At 45.7% G+C, this 21968-nt stretch overlaps 1 protein-coding gene across 1 annotated transcript in view; it reads right to left on the bottom strand.

The window, feature by feature from the left end:
• Positions 1–21968, bottom strand: part of LOC146797229 (peptidoglycan recognition protein 1-like) — a 54793-nt gene that overhangs the window by 3955 nt on the left and 28870 nt on the right. The window contains exons 3-4 of the mRNA XM_085624186.1: positions 17836–18037; positions 10001–10119 (exon numbers count right to left, since the gene is read on the bottom strand). Of these exons, the coding sequence (XP_085480312.1) occupies positions 10001–10119; positions 17836–18037 (321 nt within the window). The remainder of the gene's footprint in view (positions 1–10000; positions 10120–17835; positions 18038–21968) is intronic.

The following is a 21968-nucleotide window of genomic DNA, read 5'->3' as shown; positions in this document are numbered from 1 at the left end:
GAAGAAACTCTGCCTGAAGGAGAAGGACCTGGAGAAGCTGAAGGAGGAATACTGTCTCTCTGCCTGAGAGACTGGCCTGCAGTGGGTGCCTGTCTGCTGGAAGGAGAAGCAAAGCCTGAAGAAAAAGACTTTAATTCAACTTGTGCCTTTACAAACAATCTCCAAGGGCTTGCGTGTGAACTTGCCCCCTGACCTGCGCCCCAGGAACAGTGGGCGCTACCATCCTGAAAGAAGAGGAGAAGTGCCTGGAAGTGATTCAGCAAGCTGACCCCGGAGAACCTGTGCATCCCCTGATTTCCCTGAGCAACGTGACTTCTGCTGCTGGCCTGGCTGCAAACAACGTAAAGGCCTGACAGCCCGAGCACCGTGAACAGCTGCCCCCTCGAGCCGTAGCTCGCAAAGTAAGGTGGAGATCTCCGTGCCTGAGCGCCGAGCCCCTGTGACCCCTGCCGGGTTGTAGCGGCTTCTGCGAAGGACTAAAGTGCCCTGGTTCGCGTCCCCGGCCGAAGCTAACAGCGCGCGGCGCTGTAATTTCACCCCGAGGCTGCCCTCCTGCTTCTGCCCCTTGGTGGTGACCTGTGTCCTGACCGAGCGCCCCACGAAGCTGCGCCATCCCCTGGACACTGGGGACTCCAGCGCGACGTGAGACGCCTTGCGACCGGACTTGCCCTGTGAATTCTAGACAGTATTGTGCCAAACGCGATCAACGTACGGCCCGTACTTGCCTAGGTACGGACCGTACCTACCCCTGCAGCCTTGAAACCTGGTTCGTTGTTTGGAGCCGTACCCATCCAGCCTGGTGCGCGAGTACGGCACGTACTTGCTGTGGAAGGACCGTACTTGTGAAGTGTTTTTGACCCGTACTGCCTTGCAGCATAGTTCGCACCGTACTTACAAAAGTAGAATCCTGGGTTGAAGTGTACTGCCTGGTATCGTGGTTTGAGCCGGACCTGCTGCTGCAACATCCTGGTTTGAACCGTACTACCAGCTGACATCAGTGGGCTTTGAAGCGTACGTCCTTTTGCCTTGGTTCGAACCGTACGGGCCTTGGAACCAGCAGAGTTCGAACCGTACCTACGTTTGAACCGAACATCATTGAAATCTATTGCCGGTGCTCACGCGGGAAGCGTGAGACTCGGCAAGCGTACTGGGGCTCGCGCGAGAAGCGTGAGAAACGGCAAGGCACTTTAAAAACCTTGCCCAGAGCATAGCAAAGTCGCTACGAAGTGCCCAGAAACCCTAAGAAGCTGATTTTAATTATAACTGCCATTTTTACAACTGTGGACTGCCCTTAAAGCATTTTGAGAGTAACTGGATTATTTTACCAAGAGAACTGTATTTATGCAACCTGCCTGAAAGAAAACCTTTTATATAAAGAATTATATTTTGGATAAATACAGCCTTGTGTCTTTGTGTGGTGGGGTGGTGATTATTGTGTGGGACAACTTGAACGCTTAACCTAATGCCCTCTGGAATCTAGCCTGACTGCTCGCGCCACGTTACCTAGAGGGTGAGCAGGGGTTATTTTTAAAGAGGTGATCCTACGCCCTGACTTAGATGAAAAGGGTCCCTGCTTGTCGCAAATGCATACCTGCGCCAGCCAGAGACCCCGGATTCTAACAAAGGTAATAATAATGACTAAGAACTGGCTCAAATCTGTCGTACCAAGTGCCACGTTAAAAGCACAAACATCACTACTGGTCTGAAAGCCTCTGTTTCCCTGGTATTCAGATAAAATATTGAAAAAAACCATATCGAGAGGCAAAAATATCAAGTTTGAAATATCGTGATGCAAAAATATACTGTGCAAATATATCGCTGACAAGAATATCGATTTTAAGGTAAGTAATATCAATGTTAAAAATATCAAAGGGCCTGGTTATGATGTCGGGCAGAAAGCCTCCGACAAGTTGTCGAAGGCTACCCGCCCGACATTGTAGATTTCAGTCCGATCACCGTATTAGGATGACAGCGGTTGGAGTAAAATTTGTGGGGGGATTCTGATGCGCTTCCGATGGGCTCAAGGAGCCCACTGGAGCGTCAGAAGCCACCATAACTCCCTAATGAGGACAAAGCCAGGCTTGGCTCCGCCGTCGGGATTATGATGCCACTTTCCTGCAGCCTTTTCATGTCGGACTTTCCAACATGGAGAGACAGCTGGAAAGTGTCTTTGGGGGCCCCTAGCAGGGCCCTTCTTCCCCCCTGACCCTCTGCTATGGAGTCTGGAGGGCCACTATGGTGCCCCCCTAAACATCCATTTCCCAATGCTAGATTGTGCTGCAGGCCTTTTCCACCCGCCACACATGCTGCCATTGGGGAATGGATGTTTCTGACCGCCCAGAAGGCGGTCGCATCCAAATCCGGCGGTCGTAACCGCCGACCTATGGCCGGTCGCGTCCAGTCCGCAATGGTGTCTCAGAATTAGGCCCTAAATTGTTAAAATCAATGTTAAAAATATCTATCTTGTTAATATTGTCTACAAAAATATTGCTGTTAATAATGTCAGTTTTTAATTATTGTTATGAATTTTAGTATATAGTTTAATTGTTTATGCTATAAGTTATTTGTATAATTATTGTTAATTTTTAAATATAGTTTGTAAATTTTCAGTTGTTTTTAAAATTAATTTATTAGTTTATTGTTATTTTTAGTGCTGTAACGGGTTGTGGGGTTTATAGGAGTACATGGTGTGAAATGAATTAATCATAATAATTTAAAATGTAATTAATATTAATTATTTAATTATTAATTATGTTAATTGTGAATTTATTTTATTACGTTAAGTTTTAGGTGAGGGTTGCGGGTTTTGTAGGGGGTATAGGGTAGGAAGTACTTTATTTATAATTAATAATTCATTTTAAATATTAATATTTAATTGATAATTATGTAAATTGTGTAATTAATTAAAAAATATATATTTTTTTGGGAGTGAGTTGTCTTGTAGAGGTAAGGGTGTGAGAGAAATTAATTACAATAATTAATGTTAATCATTAATAATTATTTAATGGCACAAACACTAACACCGATCAGGTGCAATAAAACTAGTGAGGCGTGGGAAGCTCGCTTTTCTACAATATATACAGCCCCACACATGATAAAGCTTTGTCTGAGTTTCCGGCCCCTACGGGTATAGCATTATTGCTGTCCGAAGTGGAGGAAGCTATACATCGGGGCCCGGGCAATAAAGCTCCGGGCCCTGATGGGTTACCGATTGGCCTCATTAAGTACAAACCAGACTTTTGGGCCCGCTTTGTTAAATGTTTTTAATAACCTCACCAATGCCCCGTTACCAAGCACCTGGCCAACCAGTATCAGAGTCCCTATTCTTAAAAAGGGCGGCCGTTCTCAGCCTGTTTGTTCCAGACCCATCTTCCTGATTGACACCACATTGAAAAATCTAGGAAGGGTTCTATATAATACAATTTAAATCTGAACTGAAGAGAACTCTATTTTACAACCCTGTCAAGTTGGTTTTAGGAGTAAGGTCAGGGCCGTGCGATCGGTGCGACAGCACCGGGCGTTGACTTGGGGTGGGGGCGGCATTTTTGAAAATGGGTTTTATCATTTTAAAAGCACCGGCTGCCTCGTTCCTGGCCTCCAGCAACTTTCAGACATCAATTAAAATATCAAGAGAAGTCCGGTGATTAATGGTCGTCATAGAGAGAGACCGGAGGTTTGTCTAGTGGAAGTTTTGACTCATCCTAAGGTAGTGCAGAGGGTTGAATGGCTGCTGCTAAGCACGTGTGCCATGGAGACAAGGAAGTGCATATAATGTAAATAGGTCAGTGGTTTCCTGCTTCTGTAAGAGAGTTCCTTTTGTTACTTGTTGTTTATAAGTCAAAATTCTAATATAGAACATTGAGCTATTAACTGTCACCCTAGAGCTGCATGCAAACTGCAAGGTATATGTTACAGCTATAGGTTTTTTGCCCAGTCTTTCATCATCCTAATCTTGTGAAAAGGGTTCATTTGGGGAGAAAACAATTCTTATTATGAAAGAGAACCCCTAACAATGATGTTACGTTTTAAATTCTGAATTTGTGCTTTTCCTGAATAAGAACTTTAACTATATTGCCTACCAGTATCGATGACATGTCACTCCTACACTACACCTTGTAGTACTGTCTGATGTAACATTTTCTATACACTGGTTTACACACATATGATTGCCTCTGTGTAATGTGTGTGTGGTATAAAGTTCTCTGACACCTTACACTGGTATGAAATGGTGCTATGAAACAAAATGAATCTGAGAGACAGTGGTTACGGAGAATTGAGAGGCACTGTTAAAGGGTGCTAGTGAGGGAATTTGTGGCAGAGGTGGTCTTTGTGGGGGTGCCAACAGACACTGTCACACAGGGCGCCACCAGCGCTATAGCTGACCCTGAGTAAGGTAGGAACTATGGAACAATGCCTAAACCTTAACCTAATTATCGGGAAATGCACAATTGCACCGCGGTCACCAATATACTTGGCCTTTATGGACTTGACTTCAGGCTTTGATTACGTTAATCGATCCCGACTGGTCCTTTTTATTGGAATATGGGTTGGATGAGGTTTTAGTACATTTTTTAGCATCTCTGCATAGGCATCTGAAAGCTCAGGTCAGGATCAATACAGGCGGGGAGGTCTCTAATGACATCATAGTCTGCAGAGGAGTCAGGCAGGGATGCGTTTTGGCCCCGCTACTCTTTATTTTATATATTAGCAACCTACCTAACAGTTCTTACTAAAGACGCCCCTAGAGTCAACGATTATACATTCCCAGCCCTGCTTTATACTGACAATGCAGTATTAATGGGTTGTACACCTAACGCACTGCGCCTTTTGGTATGGTGCTTTGTTGATGTTATGGCTTCTTTAGACCTATGCACTAATTTATAAAAATCTTTTATAATGGCTTGCAGGCCAAGGAAGTGCCCTTTAGATATCATCTCTGTGGGTAACCAAAGTTTACAATGCACTAGCACTTGTCCCTACTTGGGGCTGGTCTTTGCTGCTAACGGTTCATGGTCTGATCACACAGTATACTGGAGGTATACGTTTTCCAAAGCAAACAATTCGGTTCTTAGTCTCCCCCAACCCATGAGGTCAGGGGTTATCTTAGTCATTTTTAATTTTTTGAAGTCTCAGTGTATGCCCACGGCAACCTATGATGCGAGGTATGTAGCTTTTCAAACACCTGTAACATCCAGTACGAGGAGAATAGGTTTGGTCGGAAACTCGTGGGAGCTTTTATCTCTACGTCCCAATATGTTTGTCACAGTGATTTAAATTTACACTATATTGAAAATTATATAAAGGCCAGCCCTGCTCTATTTTGGCTAGACGTTTGGAAAACTCCAGTGGCGTCCCTCACAAGGGAAATTATAAGAATTGCCTTAAGTGTGAAAAGGCAATGGACATCCCATGGCTACCTGCGGTGAGATCTAGCTTAACTGGGATTGATTATGAACAAATCTTTGATAGACACTCTAAGCAAAAAAGATCTCCGATCTGCACTATGTGCGCATTACAGAAAGGACAGATTTGATAGGGAATCCAGGAAGCCAACCGAAGCCACTTTGATGACCTTCAAGAATACTCATTATCAGTTGGTCATCTATCTCACCAAACCTTTGGGACGTTGGGAGCGTGGTCTACTTTTCCGTTTGAGGCTGACACAGTGAAATTTGTATTATGTTTCCCCCGTGGTTTTCATGCTAATCTTGATTCTTTGCCAAGCCCGTATGACGGCCGGACTGGGCAAACCACACTAAATATTTTATCCTTCTGTAAGTTTTATCTACAGTACACTAAGGGGCCGATTCCGATCCTGGAAAAATGTTCTTCGTACGAATCGTATCCGGATTTTTTTCCGTCCGAATCGTATAAGTACCGTACAAACTGGCAAGTACGATTCGCATGGGAAAAAATACATACGAATCGCATTGGGAAAATTCCCCCACACGTCCTCGGGTCAGAAAAAGTGTCCGACACGTCCCCGGACGATTTTACGTACGAATCGGAAAAATGGAGTCCGAGCGCGCAAGTACGATCCATCCCGTCCGTCCGATTGTACAACCGTATGGAAAAAACACCGCACGGAGCGAACCTCAATAGCAACCATGGAGTCATGTGCCCGCATACGCGCCGTCCCCCCCCAGCCCCCCGTATGTACGCGCCGTCCCCCCCAGCCCCCCCGCGGATGTACGCGCCGTACCCCCAGCCTCCCCGCGGATGTATGCGCCATACCCCCAGCCCCCCCCGCAGAGGTACGTGCCGTACCCCCAGCCCCCCTCCGTGTATGTCCGGTGCGGACCCCCACCCCCGTATGTACGGTGCGGACCCCCAGCGCGTAGCGCTGGGGGTCCGCGCTGTACATACGGGGGTGGGGGTTCGCTCCGTACATTCGGGGGGTGGGGTGGGGGTCCGCACCGTACATTCGGGGGGTGGCGTGGGGGTCCACACCATACATACAGGGGTGGTGGTACGCTCCGTACATTCGGGGTGTGGGGGTCCGCACCGTATATTGGGGGGGTGGGATGGGGGTCCGCACCGTACATACACGGAGGGGGGCTGGGGGTACGGGGCGTACATCCGCGGGGGGGGCTGGGGGTACGGCGCGTACATCCGCGGGGGGGGCTGGGGGTACGGCGCGTACATCCGCGGGGGGGCTGGGGGGGACGGCGCGTACATACGGGGGTCTGGGGGGGGGACGGCGCGTACATACGGGGGCTGGGGGGGTACGGCGTGTACCGGGCCCCCAATTCCGCTCGCATCGCGGCATACTTCGCTTTTCCGGCACTTTTTGGGTGCCGTAAAAATATTGCAGTCCGGACTGCTGTCGGTTTGAATCGTACTTCCTGGTTCGTGAAACGCAGCCTGAATGCGTCCCGACGTCACGTCGACGCTTTCCCGGATCACATTTGTATGTATATTTTCGTCGGTCGGTGTTTTTTACGATTCGTACGGAAATGGTGTTTCCGTGTGAATCGTACTTGAATGTTTGTAATGTTTTTTTCCCGGGTACGAGTCGGACGGAGAAAACGCTCCGACCGACGGTTCGTACCTGGTTTTTCCAGGATCGGAATCGGCACTAAAGTTGTTTTTAATACCTTTTTTTTAAAAACACCCATTTGTTGATTTTGGGGTTGCATATAGGGTTATTTTGCACTTGGAAGATGATGAATTAGTATTTTGCGTGGGTGCTGTCTTGAAAACTGCTGTTCGCGCATGCTCAACACGATGTGCAATGTATAAATAACATCTTTATTGCATTGGTTTTATATAATGGTTTTATGATCAGTGAAAATGTATCTATTTTATGTACTATGTGCAAACTGTTCTTTTATGGATATGTTTTTATCCAAATAAGGTAATTGAATTGATAAATATTTAATTGATAATTAAATATGTAAATTGTATAGTTAAGATATGTTTTAAGTTATATATCAGGTGCGGGTTGTTGAGTTTGTAAGGGTAAAGGGTGGAAAGTTAATTAAATATAATTAATGTATTATTAGTTCATTGCTTAACTGATAATTACATTAGTAAATTATGTAAATACTATAATTTTGAATTATGTATGTGTAGTGTTTGTAGGGACAAAGGGTGGGAAGTTATTTAATTATAATTATTTTATTGGTTAATTATTATTAATTGTTTAATTGATAATTCACATAAATTAGTCATTATTATAATTTTGAAGATATATTTTTTACGTGTGTGTTGTTTATTTTGCAGAGCTGTAGGGTGTAGGAAGTTATTTAAGTTATAGTAAATGGAAAAATAGTTTTTTTTAAGTGTGTTATTTTTGTGTTAATTGTGTTATTGTTTTTAATTCTAAGTAAAATTATATTTGTTTATTGTTATTATTATGAGAATATAGTGTGGAATTTTAATTATGTAACATAAAATATTTAATAAACATTGTAATAAACATGTCATTAACATGTTTTATATATATATATATATATGTATTTAATATATCTATTTCTTGTTATTTAATGTAGTTGTTGAAATATTTTAGTTAACCACTACCTCTCTATTGTTGCATAGACTGGAGTGGGAATAGTAAATATTACCTCTCTGCTATCCAACACTTTCTCTGCTGCTGCACTCATTGGAGTGGGAATAGTAAATATCACCTCTCCGATATCCAACACTTTCTCTGCTGCTGCACTCATTGGAGTGGGAATAGTAAATATTACCTCTCCGATATCTAACACTTTCTCTACTGTTGCACTCATTGGAGTGGGAATAGTAAATATTACCTCTCCGCTATCCAACACTTTCCCTACTGTTGCATAGACTGGAGTGGGAATAGTAAATTTTACCTCTCCGCTATCCAACACTTTCTCTACTGTTACACAGACTGGAGTGGGAAAAGTAAATATTACCCCTCAAATGCTTTCGCTACTGATTTACTGACTGGAATGGGAGTAGTAATTTTTACCTCAACTGAGTCCAACACTTTCCGTACTGTTGCAGAGAATAAAGTGGGAATAGTAAATTTACCCATCCTCAGTCAAATGTTTTCCCTACTGTTGTAGAGATTGGAGTGGGAATAATATATGTATTATTCCAACAATGTTATAGTTTTGTTTATATTGTTTAAATTCATATTATTATGATGTTTGTGTATATTTAAAATGATATCAATTTTAATTAGTAATGTTTGTAATATTTAACTTATTTGTTTATTAAACTGTAAATTTTTTATAAGGTTTACTTTTTTAGGTGTAATTAAATGTGTTTGTTTTTAACATATTTCCAGTTTATTTGTTATTGTTTTTAATTTATAGTGTGTGTGTGTGTATATATCTATATGTATATATATATATACATACATAAACATATATTTGCTTATATTATTTTGTTATATTTTTAAAGTTTACAAGAAATTAGCAAATTATTAATATAAATAAAAATGACTTTTTAAATAACATTTTTAAATTATAATTATTATATGTTTAAATGGAGATACACATTTAGATATATATGATTATTATATAAATATATTTTGTTTCAGTGTTCATTAATTTTAAGTATATATATATATGTTAAAAAATGATATTTTTGTCATCAAAATTAGTGTATACCGATATTTTATTTTCAATATTTTTATCATTTACATTATAAGTATAGAATGACAATATTGTTATGTTTGATATTGTTGAGACAATATTTATGTCCTTGTTTCTCTAGACTCTGCATTTGAGTTTGAATTCCTGCATGGTGTAGGGCTTTGTAGTGTCTTGTAAGTATACGACTGTTGAAAGCTGTCTCCTATATAGTGCACTAAAACGAAGTGCACTGTGTCGAGACTGCAGCGGATCCCCAAGTGGTACACAGAGGCATAACCAGGTCATACTACGCTCTCTTTTGTGGTAGTGCGGACGAGCAGTTAGGCTTATCAGAGCTGGGGCGGATTCTTCAGTGGGGCTCTGGGGCTGCGTCCCCCTGATATTCCGTCACATTCCTGTACAAATATGAAATAAATCAATTCATTTGAAGATACGATGGTAACTCTAAACAAATCGATGTATTTAAGTCTGGTATGTCTGGTATGTCTGTCCCAGGCTGCCTGTCCCGCTTCGCCCTGAACCAGGAGACAGAAGCCAGGCAGTAATTAACTGAGAATCAGCCTGGTTGCGAATGCAAAAACCCTTGCTACATGTGGCCCATGGCTCCTTCGGCTGCCTCTGGTGCAAGAGTCAGACCTTCTACAGTGTAGGTACAACCCAAAAGTAATAACTAACTACGAGGTCCCTCAGTTATCTTCACAACGGAAATGGATAGCGCCAGGACACTCCCTGGAGTAACAGAGCGCTTTATAAATGCCCGTTACATTACAGTACCTGTTCTGCCTTGTAGTTTCAGCACCCTGGTGTATTTCAGGGTGTGCTGGGTCAATACACACCTCGCACAGACGCTGTCTGCTTCTGCGGGTAGTTTGCTGTAATCCCCCCCATCTTAGCTGAACCCCTTGACTAGTGAGTGCAAAGCTGCCACTTACTCATAAAGTTCCCCATGACGCTGATGCCGATGGACCTTGAGTTCATGGAGGGGGCATGAACCCCAACTTTGTTCCAGCCGCGGCCTTCGTACACGTTGCCATCTTCGCCAACCAGGAAACTGAAAATTGAGAGGAAACATTAAAAACCGTGAGGACAGAAAGAATAAAATGACTCCTGGCTTGATACTTATGCAGTACAGTGTGAGGAAGGGTGGGCACAGCACAGTTATATAAAATAAATAGTTTAAGCAGCGCCTTCTATGAAGGATGGAAGATTGGTAGCCACAGCAGAGAGGAAGGCACTGCTACCAGCAGGCATCACACTGTTGCTATGAGGCACTCCCTTGTCACAGCTTCACTAGAAGTCCGAGACGGTGCGGCTTCTTGTTGGAAAAGGCGCCGGGGGCTCAGATCTCAGAGATGGTTGGCGGGAGAAGAATTCCCACCAAGAATGTGGGATTGGTGCACAAGCCACTGTGCATGACCCGCTCCGCATGAGCCACTGTGTAAGATTTGCCTCACACACGAGCTGCTGTGCATGAGCTGCTGTGCATGACCCGCTCCGCATGAGCCACTGTGCACGAGCCGCAGTGCATGAGCTGCTGTGCAGGAGCCGCAGTGCATGAGCTGCTGTGCATGAGCCACTGTGCATAACCTACTGTGCATGAGCCACTGTGCACGAGTCACAGTGCATGAGCCGCTGAGCATGAGCAACAGTGCATGAGCTGCTGTGCATGAGCTGCAGTGCATTAGCCGCTGTGCATAACCTACTGTGCATGAGCCACTGTGCACGAGTCACAGTGCATGAGCCGCTGAGCATGAGCAACAGTGCATGTGCCACTGTGCATGAGCCACAGTGCATGACACGCTCCGCATGAGCCACTGTGCACGAGCCCTTGCCGCAGTGCATAAGTCTCAGTGCACGATCCGCTGTGCATGAGCCGCTATGCAGGATACCCTGCGCGCGAGCTGCAGTGCATGAGCTGCTGAGCATGAGCCGCAGTGTATGAGCTGCTGCGCATAAGACACTGTGCACGAGGCACTGCACATGAGGACATGAGCCACTTTGCATAAGCTGCAGTGCATGAGCCGCTGCGCATGAGCTGCTTTGCAGGAGCCGCAGTGCACGGGCCACTTAGTAGGGAAAGAAATGAGAGCCTATCTTGCATCTCCAGATGAGGTTAGTTGTGTGGAGAGGCGGCAGCGGCTGTGTTAAAGCCTAGTTGGTTTCACATCAGTTCACCAAGGGCTATGGAATGCAATAGATGTTGGGCAATCCCTTTGACAATTATTGCAGGTCTCCCTGGAACCACAGACTCCAAATATTACTGCAGCCTGCAGCTCAATGAAGTATTTCCTTGTAACTCCGCCTCCCAGGGCACAGTGGGGCATATTAACAAGGGTTGGCGATAAACTTATCGCCGCTTTAGCGTCCGTTTTCGGGCGAAAAGCATCGATAACTTTATCGCTTCATCAGCAAGGAACTTAGCGTCCGTTCCCAGCACGCCTAACTTTGCATCGCTAATGAGATGCAAAGTAGGCGTGGCTCAGAAAAGCTCCATGGATAATTATCGCGAAGGCAGCTTCGCGATATTTACAACAATGGCCCGGCCGGCGTAGCGATGTACGAAATCATGGCAGCTCGCCATTATCGCTGGATTTGAACGTCTGGTAAAATCCAGACTTATGTATCCATAACGTTGGGGGTGGATTATGGTGATGCGACGACAGGGTCGTATCACCAAGGGTATCGCCGTTTTGAGTGCAACATCGCTGGTTTTCCAGCGATGTTGGCCCATTTCCCTGGATTTCCCTGGAATATTATCGCCCTGGAGTAACGCGTTGTTAATAATGCGCTAACCAGGCGATAAATTCCAAGGATAGACGGCGATAAATATAAAAGCGCTAAGCGCACTTTGCGATATTTATCGCCGCCTGTTGCTGATATGCCCCAGTGGGTCTTAACAGCCAGATGCTGCTCTTGGGGGGTGCTATGAACCAGAAGTCTAGATCACATGTATCACACACACAAGATATAACGTCAAATCCATCTAGTCCATCATACAGAAACCATCAGTAAGGTTCGTACTACGCTCTTGAATAGCCGAAACTCCCTCTAGTCCATCAGGCAGAAGCTGTCAGTAGGTTTCATACTGTGCTCTTGAATAGCCGAAACTCCCTCTAGTCCATCAGGCAGAAGCTGTCAGTAGGTTTCATACTGTGCTCTTGACTAGCCGAAGCTCCCACTAGTCGATCAGGAAGAATTTGTCAGTAGGTTCGTACTGCGCTCTTGAATAGCCAAAACTCCCTCTAGCCCATCAGGCAGAAGCTGTCAGTAAGGTTTGTACTGAGCTATTGACTATCCGAAGCTCCATCTAGTCCATCAGGCAGAAGCTGTCAGTAAGGTTTGTACTGAGCTATTGACTATCCGAAGCTCCATCTAGCCCATCAGGCAGAAGCTGTCAGTAAGGTTTGTACTGAGCTATTGACTATCCGAAGCTCCATCTAGTCCATCAGGCAGAATCTGTCTATAGGGTTCGTACTGCGCTCTTGGTTAGCTGAAGCTCCCTCTAGTCCATCAGGCAGAAGCTGTCAGTAGGTTTCATACTGTGCTCTTGACTAGCCGAAGCTCCCACTAGTCGATCAGGAAGAATCTGTCAGTAGGTTTCATACTGAGCTCTTGAATAGCCAAAGCTCCCTCTAGTCCAGTGGTTCCCAAACTTTTGACTCCTGAGGACCCCCATTGAGTCACCACTGAAAGCCGGGGACCCCCAAGCAATTTGTAAGATTTAAATTTTAAACGTTAAAACAGTAATTAAAAATAAAATAAAAACACGTGTGCATACAAAACAAATACTCAAATTACTAAGGATTTCAGGGGCATATTTACAAGTCCCTATCGCCATGGGAACGTCACTTTTAGCGATGTTCCTGTGGCAATAGGGGCTTCGCCTTATTTACAAGGCACAGTTAAGCCACTTATTGTGGCTTAACGCTGCCTTGTAAATAAGGCCCACCTTTTTCACGCAATGCTTAGCGTGAAAAAGGTGGGCAGTGGGCGTTTCACTCTGACACCCATTGATTTTGACGCTGCCCTCTATTTACAAGGTCAGCTTAAATAGGAGAAAGCACGAGAATTAAGACCATAAAAACCTGGTCTTAACTTTGCGAAATGAGGAGACATGCCTTATTTCTCCTCGTTTTTGCTTTTTCCAACGGAAAAAGCAAAACACCTTTGATTGTATATGTTCAGGAAGGTGACCCTTCCTGCACATAAACAATCTTTAATAAAAATGAAGTTTTGTAACTTCCATGCGTGCTGTATTAGGCAGCACAGCACACATAGAAGTGACAAAACAGCATTACAAAATTGTTCATGTGCAGGAAGTGGGAACATAGCAGCATCAGGATAATGATAGACTGGGAATAAACATATGTTGCTAACTTTTACCATGCAATTTGCAAGCAGCTCTTTGATGACAGTTTATAGGACACTGCTAGATTACGATTGTCCCTTATGAATTGCACAGTGACGAAAGAATCTCTGTGACAAAATCAGTAACCCATTGACCTATGCACATAAAATACTGTTTTTTAAAATGCATTGTATACGTTCTTTGCAGTAGGCATATTAACTCTGTATCACATTAGATAAGTCAAAGCTGCCACTGGACAAAACTCTCATCTCTCTCCAGCAGGTACATTAATCACTGGCATTTTCTTGACACTTTTATAGTTGCTCGAAAACTGCTAATTTCACAAAGAACTTTGACGTGCTTTTAAAATTGCTGGCTGAGGACCCCCTGGAAATGTGCCACGGACCCCTGGGGGTCCTCGGACCCCAGTTTGGGAAACACTGCTCTAGTCTATCAGGCAGAAGCTGTCAGTAAGGTTCGTACTGCGCTCATGAATAGCCAAAACTCCCTCTAGCCCATCAGGCAGAAGCTGTCAGTAAGGTTTGTACTGAGCTATTGACTATCCGAAGCTCCATCTAGTCCATCAGGCAGAAGCTGTCAGTAAGGTTTGTACTGAGCTATTGACTATCTGAAGCTCCATCTAGCCATTCAGGCAGAAGCTGTCAGTAGGGTTCGTACTGCGCCCTTGACTAGCCGAAGCTCCTTCTAGTCTATCAGGCAGAAGCTGTCAGTAGGGTTCATACTGCTCTCTTGAGTATCCGAAGCTCCCTCTAGTCTATCAGGCAGAAGCTGCCAGTAGGGTTCATACTGCGACCTTGACTAGCCGAAGCTCCCTCTAGTCCATCAGGCACCTGGGAGTTTTACACACACACAGACACACATGCGCACACCCATACACCCATACACACACACACACATGCGCACACCCAAACACCCACTCATGCATACACACACACCCCCGCACACACACACACACACACACATCCCTCGTTTGAAGGCCGTAAACATGTTGATTAGTTTAAAAAATGTTGTCTTTTAAGTGCCCCTAACAATCTCTCTTTCCACCACCCTAGAGCCCCCTCAAGTCCTGCTTCTCATGTAATTTGTTTGAACAAGATGTCCCAGGGTGATTGGTGGGAAATCTAAAGACCCCCTCAATCTTACTGACCAAGCTTCACCCCTGGTCCGGGCTTTGGTGGAACAGAACTTGCTGGATGTATCCAGTAACCTTTGTAAACCTCCTGGTGTCCTGCAAACCAACAGGGCATCATCAGTGAACATGCTTGTTTTATCATGGATCCTCCCAAATTTGGAGCGTCGTTTGCATGGTTTCCAAGAGCCTCTACTACCCTGTCTTTATACAGGGAGAATAGCATGGTTAATGACCAGCAGATGCCATTAGTAACAGAGAAGGGTCTGGCAGGTTCACCTGTAAGACCCAGGGTGATCCGGCTGAGGTTCCCCACGTGAACCCTAAACAGCATGTGCAGGGGATCCAGCAGAGATCCAGTTGAGATCCAGCAGGAACCAGAAGAGATCCAGCAGGGATCCAGTGGAGATCCAGCAGAGACCCAGTGTAGATCCAGCAGAGATCCTGGGGAGATCCAGCAGGGATCCAGCAGGTGACCCTGTAGAGATCCATCAGCGATCAATTGGTGGTCCATCAGAGATCCAGTAGTGATCCAGCAGAGATCCAGTGGGAACCAGCACAGATCCAGCACAGATCCCATGGAGATCCAGTGGAGATCCAGCAGAGATCCAGCAGAGACCCAGTGGAGATCCAACAGAGATCCAGCGGAGATGCAGCAGAGATCCATGCGCTGTGCCTTGGCACATTGGCAAGGCTGCACCGCAGGGCAACGAATGCCACATCATGTGATGATTTCCGAGCACCAACATTTCAGCTGGAATAGGTCAAACATGAATGCCTGGAAAACTGTTCTGGCTTTCTCAAAACTCTGCCTTAGAGGGGGATGAAATTAGAATCCTCTCCTTGTCAGCCCATTTCTCTGCTGTGGACAGAAAGCACTTGCTAAAAACGAATGCTAGCTACAAGTCCCATCGTAGGATCTTTTCTATCATCTTGCTTGTAAAGAGAACTCTCTCTCTCTGAGCGAACTTGCCTGAACCGGTCTCCTCTTAATATAGCGTCATTCAGAAGATGATCTGACGTCACATAAGGACCTATGGAAATGTACTGGTATTTCAGCCACGCTGGGTGCAGCTCCCTTTATGTCTATCGATATCAATCATAACTTTACTCAAGGAGAGAAGCTCAAGATTCCTTTGCTCCTCTGTAGATCCTGCAGGAGAGGATTCTCTCCCAGAGGCCGCACTTGGACTGAAACGTGTCCACACCGCTTGTCTTCTGTGATACGTAGCTCTGGTTGATAATGTTTCTTTTGTTAATGTTTCCAATAAGGCGCCAAAAGAAGTGTGAATCTCACATTCTCACTTCTGGAAGCAGATCTGGACATCTCTTTCCTTGTTCTTCCTCAGTACAGTCTTGTTGAGGTGTCTCTTGCCTTTAATGCACTCCCTAGGGCTCACCCTTGGCTGCTACTATTAGAGCTGTCCAAGCTGATCCACCATCAAACCTGTGATCTGTTACATTTAGCGTTTCTCTCTGTACAAGAACAGTTTTGATAAAAGGGGGGCTGACCACTCGCCCCCCACATTGTGAACATCTGCACTGACGAAGTGCACGTGCAGCAATGTCTGCCAAGGTCTCCCAGGGTTTATCAATGGTAGGGTCAGACCAGGCTCCACCTCCTACCACCTCAGCCTCCTACAACTCTTGGTGTGGACATCAAGGCAGAACCCCTTAGGGAGAGGATTGGGGGGTTGTGGTCGCTTTTGGGTCGGATCTCAATTTTCAGGTCAATCATTGTCCTGCAGATTGGATGGTCAATACTCGATGATAGTCACAGAATCCGGTCCAGGTCTTCCACTGAAAGCGCGAAGACCGCGGGTTAATGTCAAGAGAACCGACTTCCGTCCCTTTTATGATTGGTGTTTAGATGTACCCCCACTTGGACAGAGGTGCTCCATGCATGGTCGTCCTTCACTCGTCATTTGGTTCATAAATGGTGTTAATGTCACTGGATACAACTAAGGTGGCTCTGTTTGCTTCTAATCGTTCAGAGGGTAAGGGTGGGTGAATTAGTGGCATGTTTACCCCTTTTATCGAGATCACCATTTATTTGCCTGATTTAAACATTACTAATAATTGCTGGATGTCGGGGTGGCCCCCATCAATTCCTTGGGTTCTACAGTGCAGTGTGTTATGTACTCAGATGGTTACCTTGTCTCAAGGTCTTCATTTAGGTTTTCTTACTGCTTGGATCCTAAGGCAGATAATTTAAGGCCCAGGTTTCCTGATAAATACAGACTGCGGGCCTGAATCACAAAGGTAAAGTTAGACCAAAAGTCCAAGTTTAGACCTAAAGTTTAACTTTACACCTGAAGTTCAAATTTAGACCTAAAGTATAACTTTACACCGAAAGTCATGGTTTAGACCTGAAGTTTAACTTTACACCTTAAGTCATAGTTTAGACCTGAAGTTTAACTTTACACCTTAAGTCATAGTTTAGACCTGAAGTTTAACTTTACACCTTAAGTCATAGTTTAGACCTGAAGTGTAAGTTTTGACCAAAAGTCTAACTTTACTACTTTTTGGTATTTACAAAGGTGAGTTACTGCTAGTAACGTTACTACTAGTTATTTTACTAATAGTTACTTTACTACTAGTACCTTTACCAGAAGTAGACATACGACTAGTAACTTACCTTTGTGAATACCGAAAAGTACTAAAATTAGACTTTTGGTCTAAACTTAGACTTCAGGTCCGAAACGTATACTCCATGAGTAAACTTAGACTTCATGTCTAAAATTAGACTTCAGGAGTAAAGTTAGACTTGGGCCCTGTATGTTTGTTAATACAATTGCACCATTCAATTTTCCCATTTTCTGTCCTAAGACAGCAATATTCCAAAACAATAGGTACATTGTAGCAAGATCAATCCTGCAGATGGCCAATGGTGCCCACATACTTTCCTCAGTGTAAGACTCGTACTGTGGTGCACATGTATATTCATGCGTAAAATAATCAGAATTTGCATGATCTATGGATGGCTTGTTGCTCGGGCTAACGCTAGGAATAATGTGGTGCTTTATTCCAAAGGGATTGCACCAGACACTCTTCTTTCAGGCATTCGTGTTTGGTCTTGGAGCCAAGCCTGTTGACTTGCACAGGCGTTTTGTATTGTTAATGTTTATGCAAAAGCACTCAACGTTCCAATGGTCCTACTGCTCCGAAACCATAAACCAAAGTGAAAACAATATACAAAAGGCCGTGCTGGTCGACCTGACAGGTTTGTCCCGTGTAGCCCACCCATGACACCTTCTATGACGTCTCACCTGTAGCCGATGTCACACCATTTGTTCTTGTTGATGTGCAAGTTCTGCACCGCCTTCACTTGTGCCACACACTTGGCTTTGGTGTTGCAAGCAGCTCCGGCCGTGTGATGAATGACAACATATGGGACCGGGGTCTTCATCGCTGTGTGGCAGTTCACCTTGCGGGATCCCCACCCTGAGCGTGAGATGATGTTGGGGCACCCTGTTCAAGAGAGAGAGCAAGAGGTTGCATTACATGTAAAGTGTGATTTATCCTACAACTTAATATACATATTTTACAGTTTTATGGCACAAAACAGACTTCAATAGGACCATTTTGGTAGTTTGTAAGAACAACAAACTCTTTACCCTGCGTAGAGTCACAGATTAAAAAATACACCTCCCATGAGGTAGTTTGGGGAAATATTCCCATTGGCTGTCAGTTTGAGTTTTGGAGTTTCCTGGCAAAGAGCTGGCGTTGAGTTTAGGGAATCATCCACAGGGACCTAACACTTCTTTGCAAAGAGCTGGATTCTCTCTAACAGAGACTTTATAAAGACTTCAGAAAATATACAAACCAGGAAACAATTAACTTTATTTTGTCAGTAAAATCTGAGAAGGTGGCTATGGATTTAATGAGCCTAATGTGGTCTGAGCGTTTGGACCTGTGGTGAGATGGGTGTGACAATAAGGAGCCGCTAGGGTTGCCGGGAGTCAATCTGGGTAAATTCCGCCATATGACATTCTCCTGCTCCTCACGACTCAGGACTGACACCATAACCACTCTGCACAAATCAGATGAGGAAATAAAGCATTTGACAGTGTGGAGCTGGTGTGGTGGTGGCCAGGCATTTGACACATAGATTCAAGTGTCCCATCAGCAACAGAAGACGAATCCCACAGGTTTAGGCAGGGAGGTCCAAGGGTCGCCTTCAGCGGTGGAGCACAAATCCCACAGGTTTAGGCAGAGCGGTCCAAGGGTCGCTGTGAGAAGTTGGCCTGGTATATGCTGTCCACTAATTAAAGTGGGCACCCTGTACCAGTCCAAACAACCCCTTATGGTGATAGGTTAAAGACAACCTTTATTGAAAGCTATCCTAGTGGTATCTATGGAGAGCAGCCTCAGGCTAAGTCTTGAAGGAATGTAAAGCAGCTTGTTTTACCAGTCTATAATCTATTGAATGACCAAATGAAGGGACAACCACACCAGGTTTATATTCAAAATATATGTATTTAAGATAAAACACACCCCTCTTGTCTCTTTATGAGGCTGGAGTTCGTAGTACTTGAGTTACAAGTCAGTATTCAACAGTAAAAGCACAAATACACGTTTGGGCCCTAGGGCCGTACCAAACCATATACCAATAAAGTGGTATAAGAACCACAACTGAACTAGACACAAGGCCTATAGCCTATAGAAGTGCTTGGGCCCCAAGGAATCACCCAAGGTCGTGACGTAGGGGACCCACGGGGGACGCGTGCAGTGTTTGAACAGAGGCGCAATTCGCTGTTAACTTCTATGGGGAAAGTCGCGGTTGGAAAATTACAAGTTAAGGACACTTAGAGGACGACTACAAGCAAACCCTTTTGGACTTAGAGGTGTCTAGGGCCAACACCCACGGGAGCACCGGAGTACTCGTGTTACCTCACCCAGGGAGGCCGGGTGCATAGGTGTCTTTTGGTGTCGGGTCGCGGCGTCGTTTTCAATGGAAGCTGGCAAAGAAGTGCTGCTGCTGTGAAGAGGAAAAGTGTCCGAAGAGATCCAAGCCTGGAAGGAACCTAAAAGCAGAGGGGACAGAGTCTGGGTCACTTGCCAGTGACCAGGGGCACGATAGTCCAATGCCCACAGATGTCGGTGCTTCAGGTGAGTTGACGGGTGTCTTGACTCTTCAGCCACGAGGTCCAGGAGGTGTCAACGATGACCAGGAGCTGGATTCAAGCTGGCCCACAAAGTTTGTCGAGTGCTGAAGTGTCGGTGACCAGAATGGACCCAACAAGCCTTGGCAAGGACAAGTCAAGTAGAAATAGAAGAAAGACGTCGGTGCAGACCAGCAAGGTCTAGGGGAGTCACCCCACGAGGGTAAGTCAGGTCACGTCTGGAGCAACCAGGAAAGCCCAAGCAGAAAAGGAGTTGCCTTCGCGGGGTCCCACTAGCCAACGGGCTAGCGATCGCGAAGGAGCCTCAAGCAGTCGCACTGGAAACTGGCCCACGGGTCACTCGTGGAGTGGAGGCCAGAGATCTTCGGTGCAGTTGGTGCTCAAGACTGGGTCTACTCAGAGCCCAAAGCACAACTTCGAGGACGACCAGGAAGATGATGTACCGGCAAAAGCTTATGGTGTCCAGGAGCCACGGTTCCACGTCACCCACGATAGCCACAGGCCTCAGCTTTGCTGTGGACTCAGGGTAGCCTCGGGGAAGTCTGGAAATCCTTCTCTGGTGATGCAAAGACTTCGGCGTCCGGCGGAAGCTTCAGAATTGCAGACTGGACAGTTGCTTCTTTGGTGCCTGCCAAGCAGGGGAGTCACTCCTTGACCCCAAGGGAGATTTCTTCAGTCTTCTAGTTGAAATAGAAAGTCAAAGGTCCAGGATATATGTTGCAGAGTTTCGTCCAGGGTAATCTAAAGTCTCAAGGACTGGGTTCCTATACTTATACTAAGATAGGGGGTTGGACATACTCTGGGGACCCACCTATGGGAGGTTTTGGAAAGAGGGGTGGTTACATCCATTTCCTTTGTCCAGTTTCACACCAGAGCAGGTACAGGTAGCCCCTGCAACCGGTTTGAACTGGACTATGCACAGGGACACCAAGTGTGCCCCCAGTGCAAGGCTTCAAAGCACCAACAAGTGCTCCTGCCCAGCCCTAATACACATCTGCCTGTCTGGGGAGGTGGTTACACCAACCTGTGACAGGAAACCTATTGTCAAGGCCTCCCCTGTTGGAGCTTCGATCAGCAGCAGGAGGCCAGACCCGTGTCTGTGGCAGTGGCATCCATTTTGTGATGCCAGGGCCCAGGAAAGTCCTACCGGTTTTGACCAGTGTGAACATGTCTCTCCCTCTAGAAGGGTGGAATGCCACCCCCGCCGCCAGAACTGGCAGGGGGGGGGGGTAGTATTCCAAAGTGTTTGATACCAAAAAGAACATGTTTCTGTGCAGCCAGTCCAAACTTAGCATTTACCGCAAGGTTATAATGCACTTAAGAGTATATGGTCAGGCTGCACCACAAACAGCATCAGAGGAGGTACTCTGAAAGCTGCAGAGGGGCCCAGCTCATGCTTGGGCACCCTCTCACATGAAAATCAAGCACTCTGCCTTCAGGATTGTTAAGGCCTGCCATAGGTGTGACTTATAGGTTTTATATGTGTGTGCAATGGTAGTGATATAGGTAGCCTATACCACAGTAAGGGGTGCATGCACCACCTTACCCAGGCTGCAGTAGCAGACCTGTGGTGTCATTTTGGAGTGCTTCCCAGGGGTGGCATAATACATGCTTCAGCCCCTGGTAGGCCTCTGAGGTACCTATGCCCTGGGTACATAGTATACCATATACTAGGGACTTATAAGGCACTCCAGAATCCAATTAGATATGTACCTAATGTACATGCAAACCATTTTAGAGAGGAAACAGCTAGGCTGGGGTACTGATTAGCAGGGCCACAGCCAGACTACGGTCGAAAAACAGTGAAACACCAGCAAAAAGTGGGGGTACCCATGTGAAGCAGATCCTACTCTCCTACAGTCACCTTAAGCGGTGGAGCACGAATACCGCAAGTTTAAGCAGAGAGGTCCAAGGGTCGCCTTAAGCGGTGGACCACAAATCCCACAGGTTTAAGCAGGGAGGTCCAAGGGTCACCTTCAGCGGTGGAGCACGAATCCCACAGGTTTAGGCAGGGAGGTCCAAGGGTCGCCTTAAGCGGTGGAGCGCAAATCCCACAGGGTTAAGCAGGGTGGTCCAAGGGTCGCCTTCAGCGGTGGAGCAAGAATCCCACAGGTTTAGGCAGTGAGGTTCAAGGGTCGCCTTAAGCCGTGGAGCATGAATCCCACAGGATTAAGCTGAGAGTTCCAAGGGTCGCCTTAAGCGATGGAGCACGAATCCCACAGGTTTAGGCAGAGAGATTCAAGGGTCACCTTCAGTGGTGGAGCATGAATCCCACA

The sequence above is a fragment of the Triturus cristatus genome, chromosome 9 (assembly GCF_964204655.1).
Source record: "Triturus cristatus chromosome 9, aTriCri1.1, whole genome shotgun sequence".
NCBI classification, from domain to species: domain Eukaryota; kingdom Metazoa; phylum Chordata; class Amphibia; order Caudata; family Salamandridae; genus Triturus; species Triturus cristatus.
This window is presented reverse-complemented; position numbering and strand designations above follow the sequence as displayed.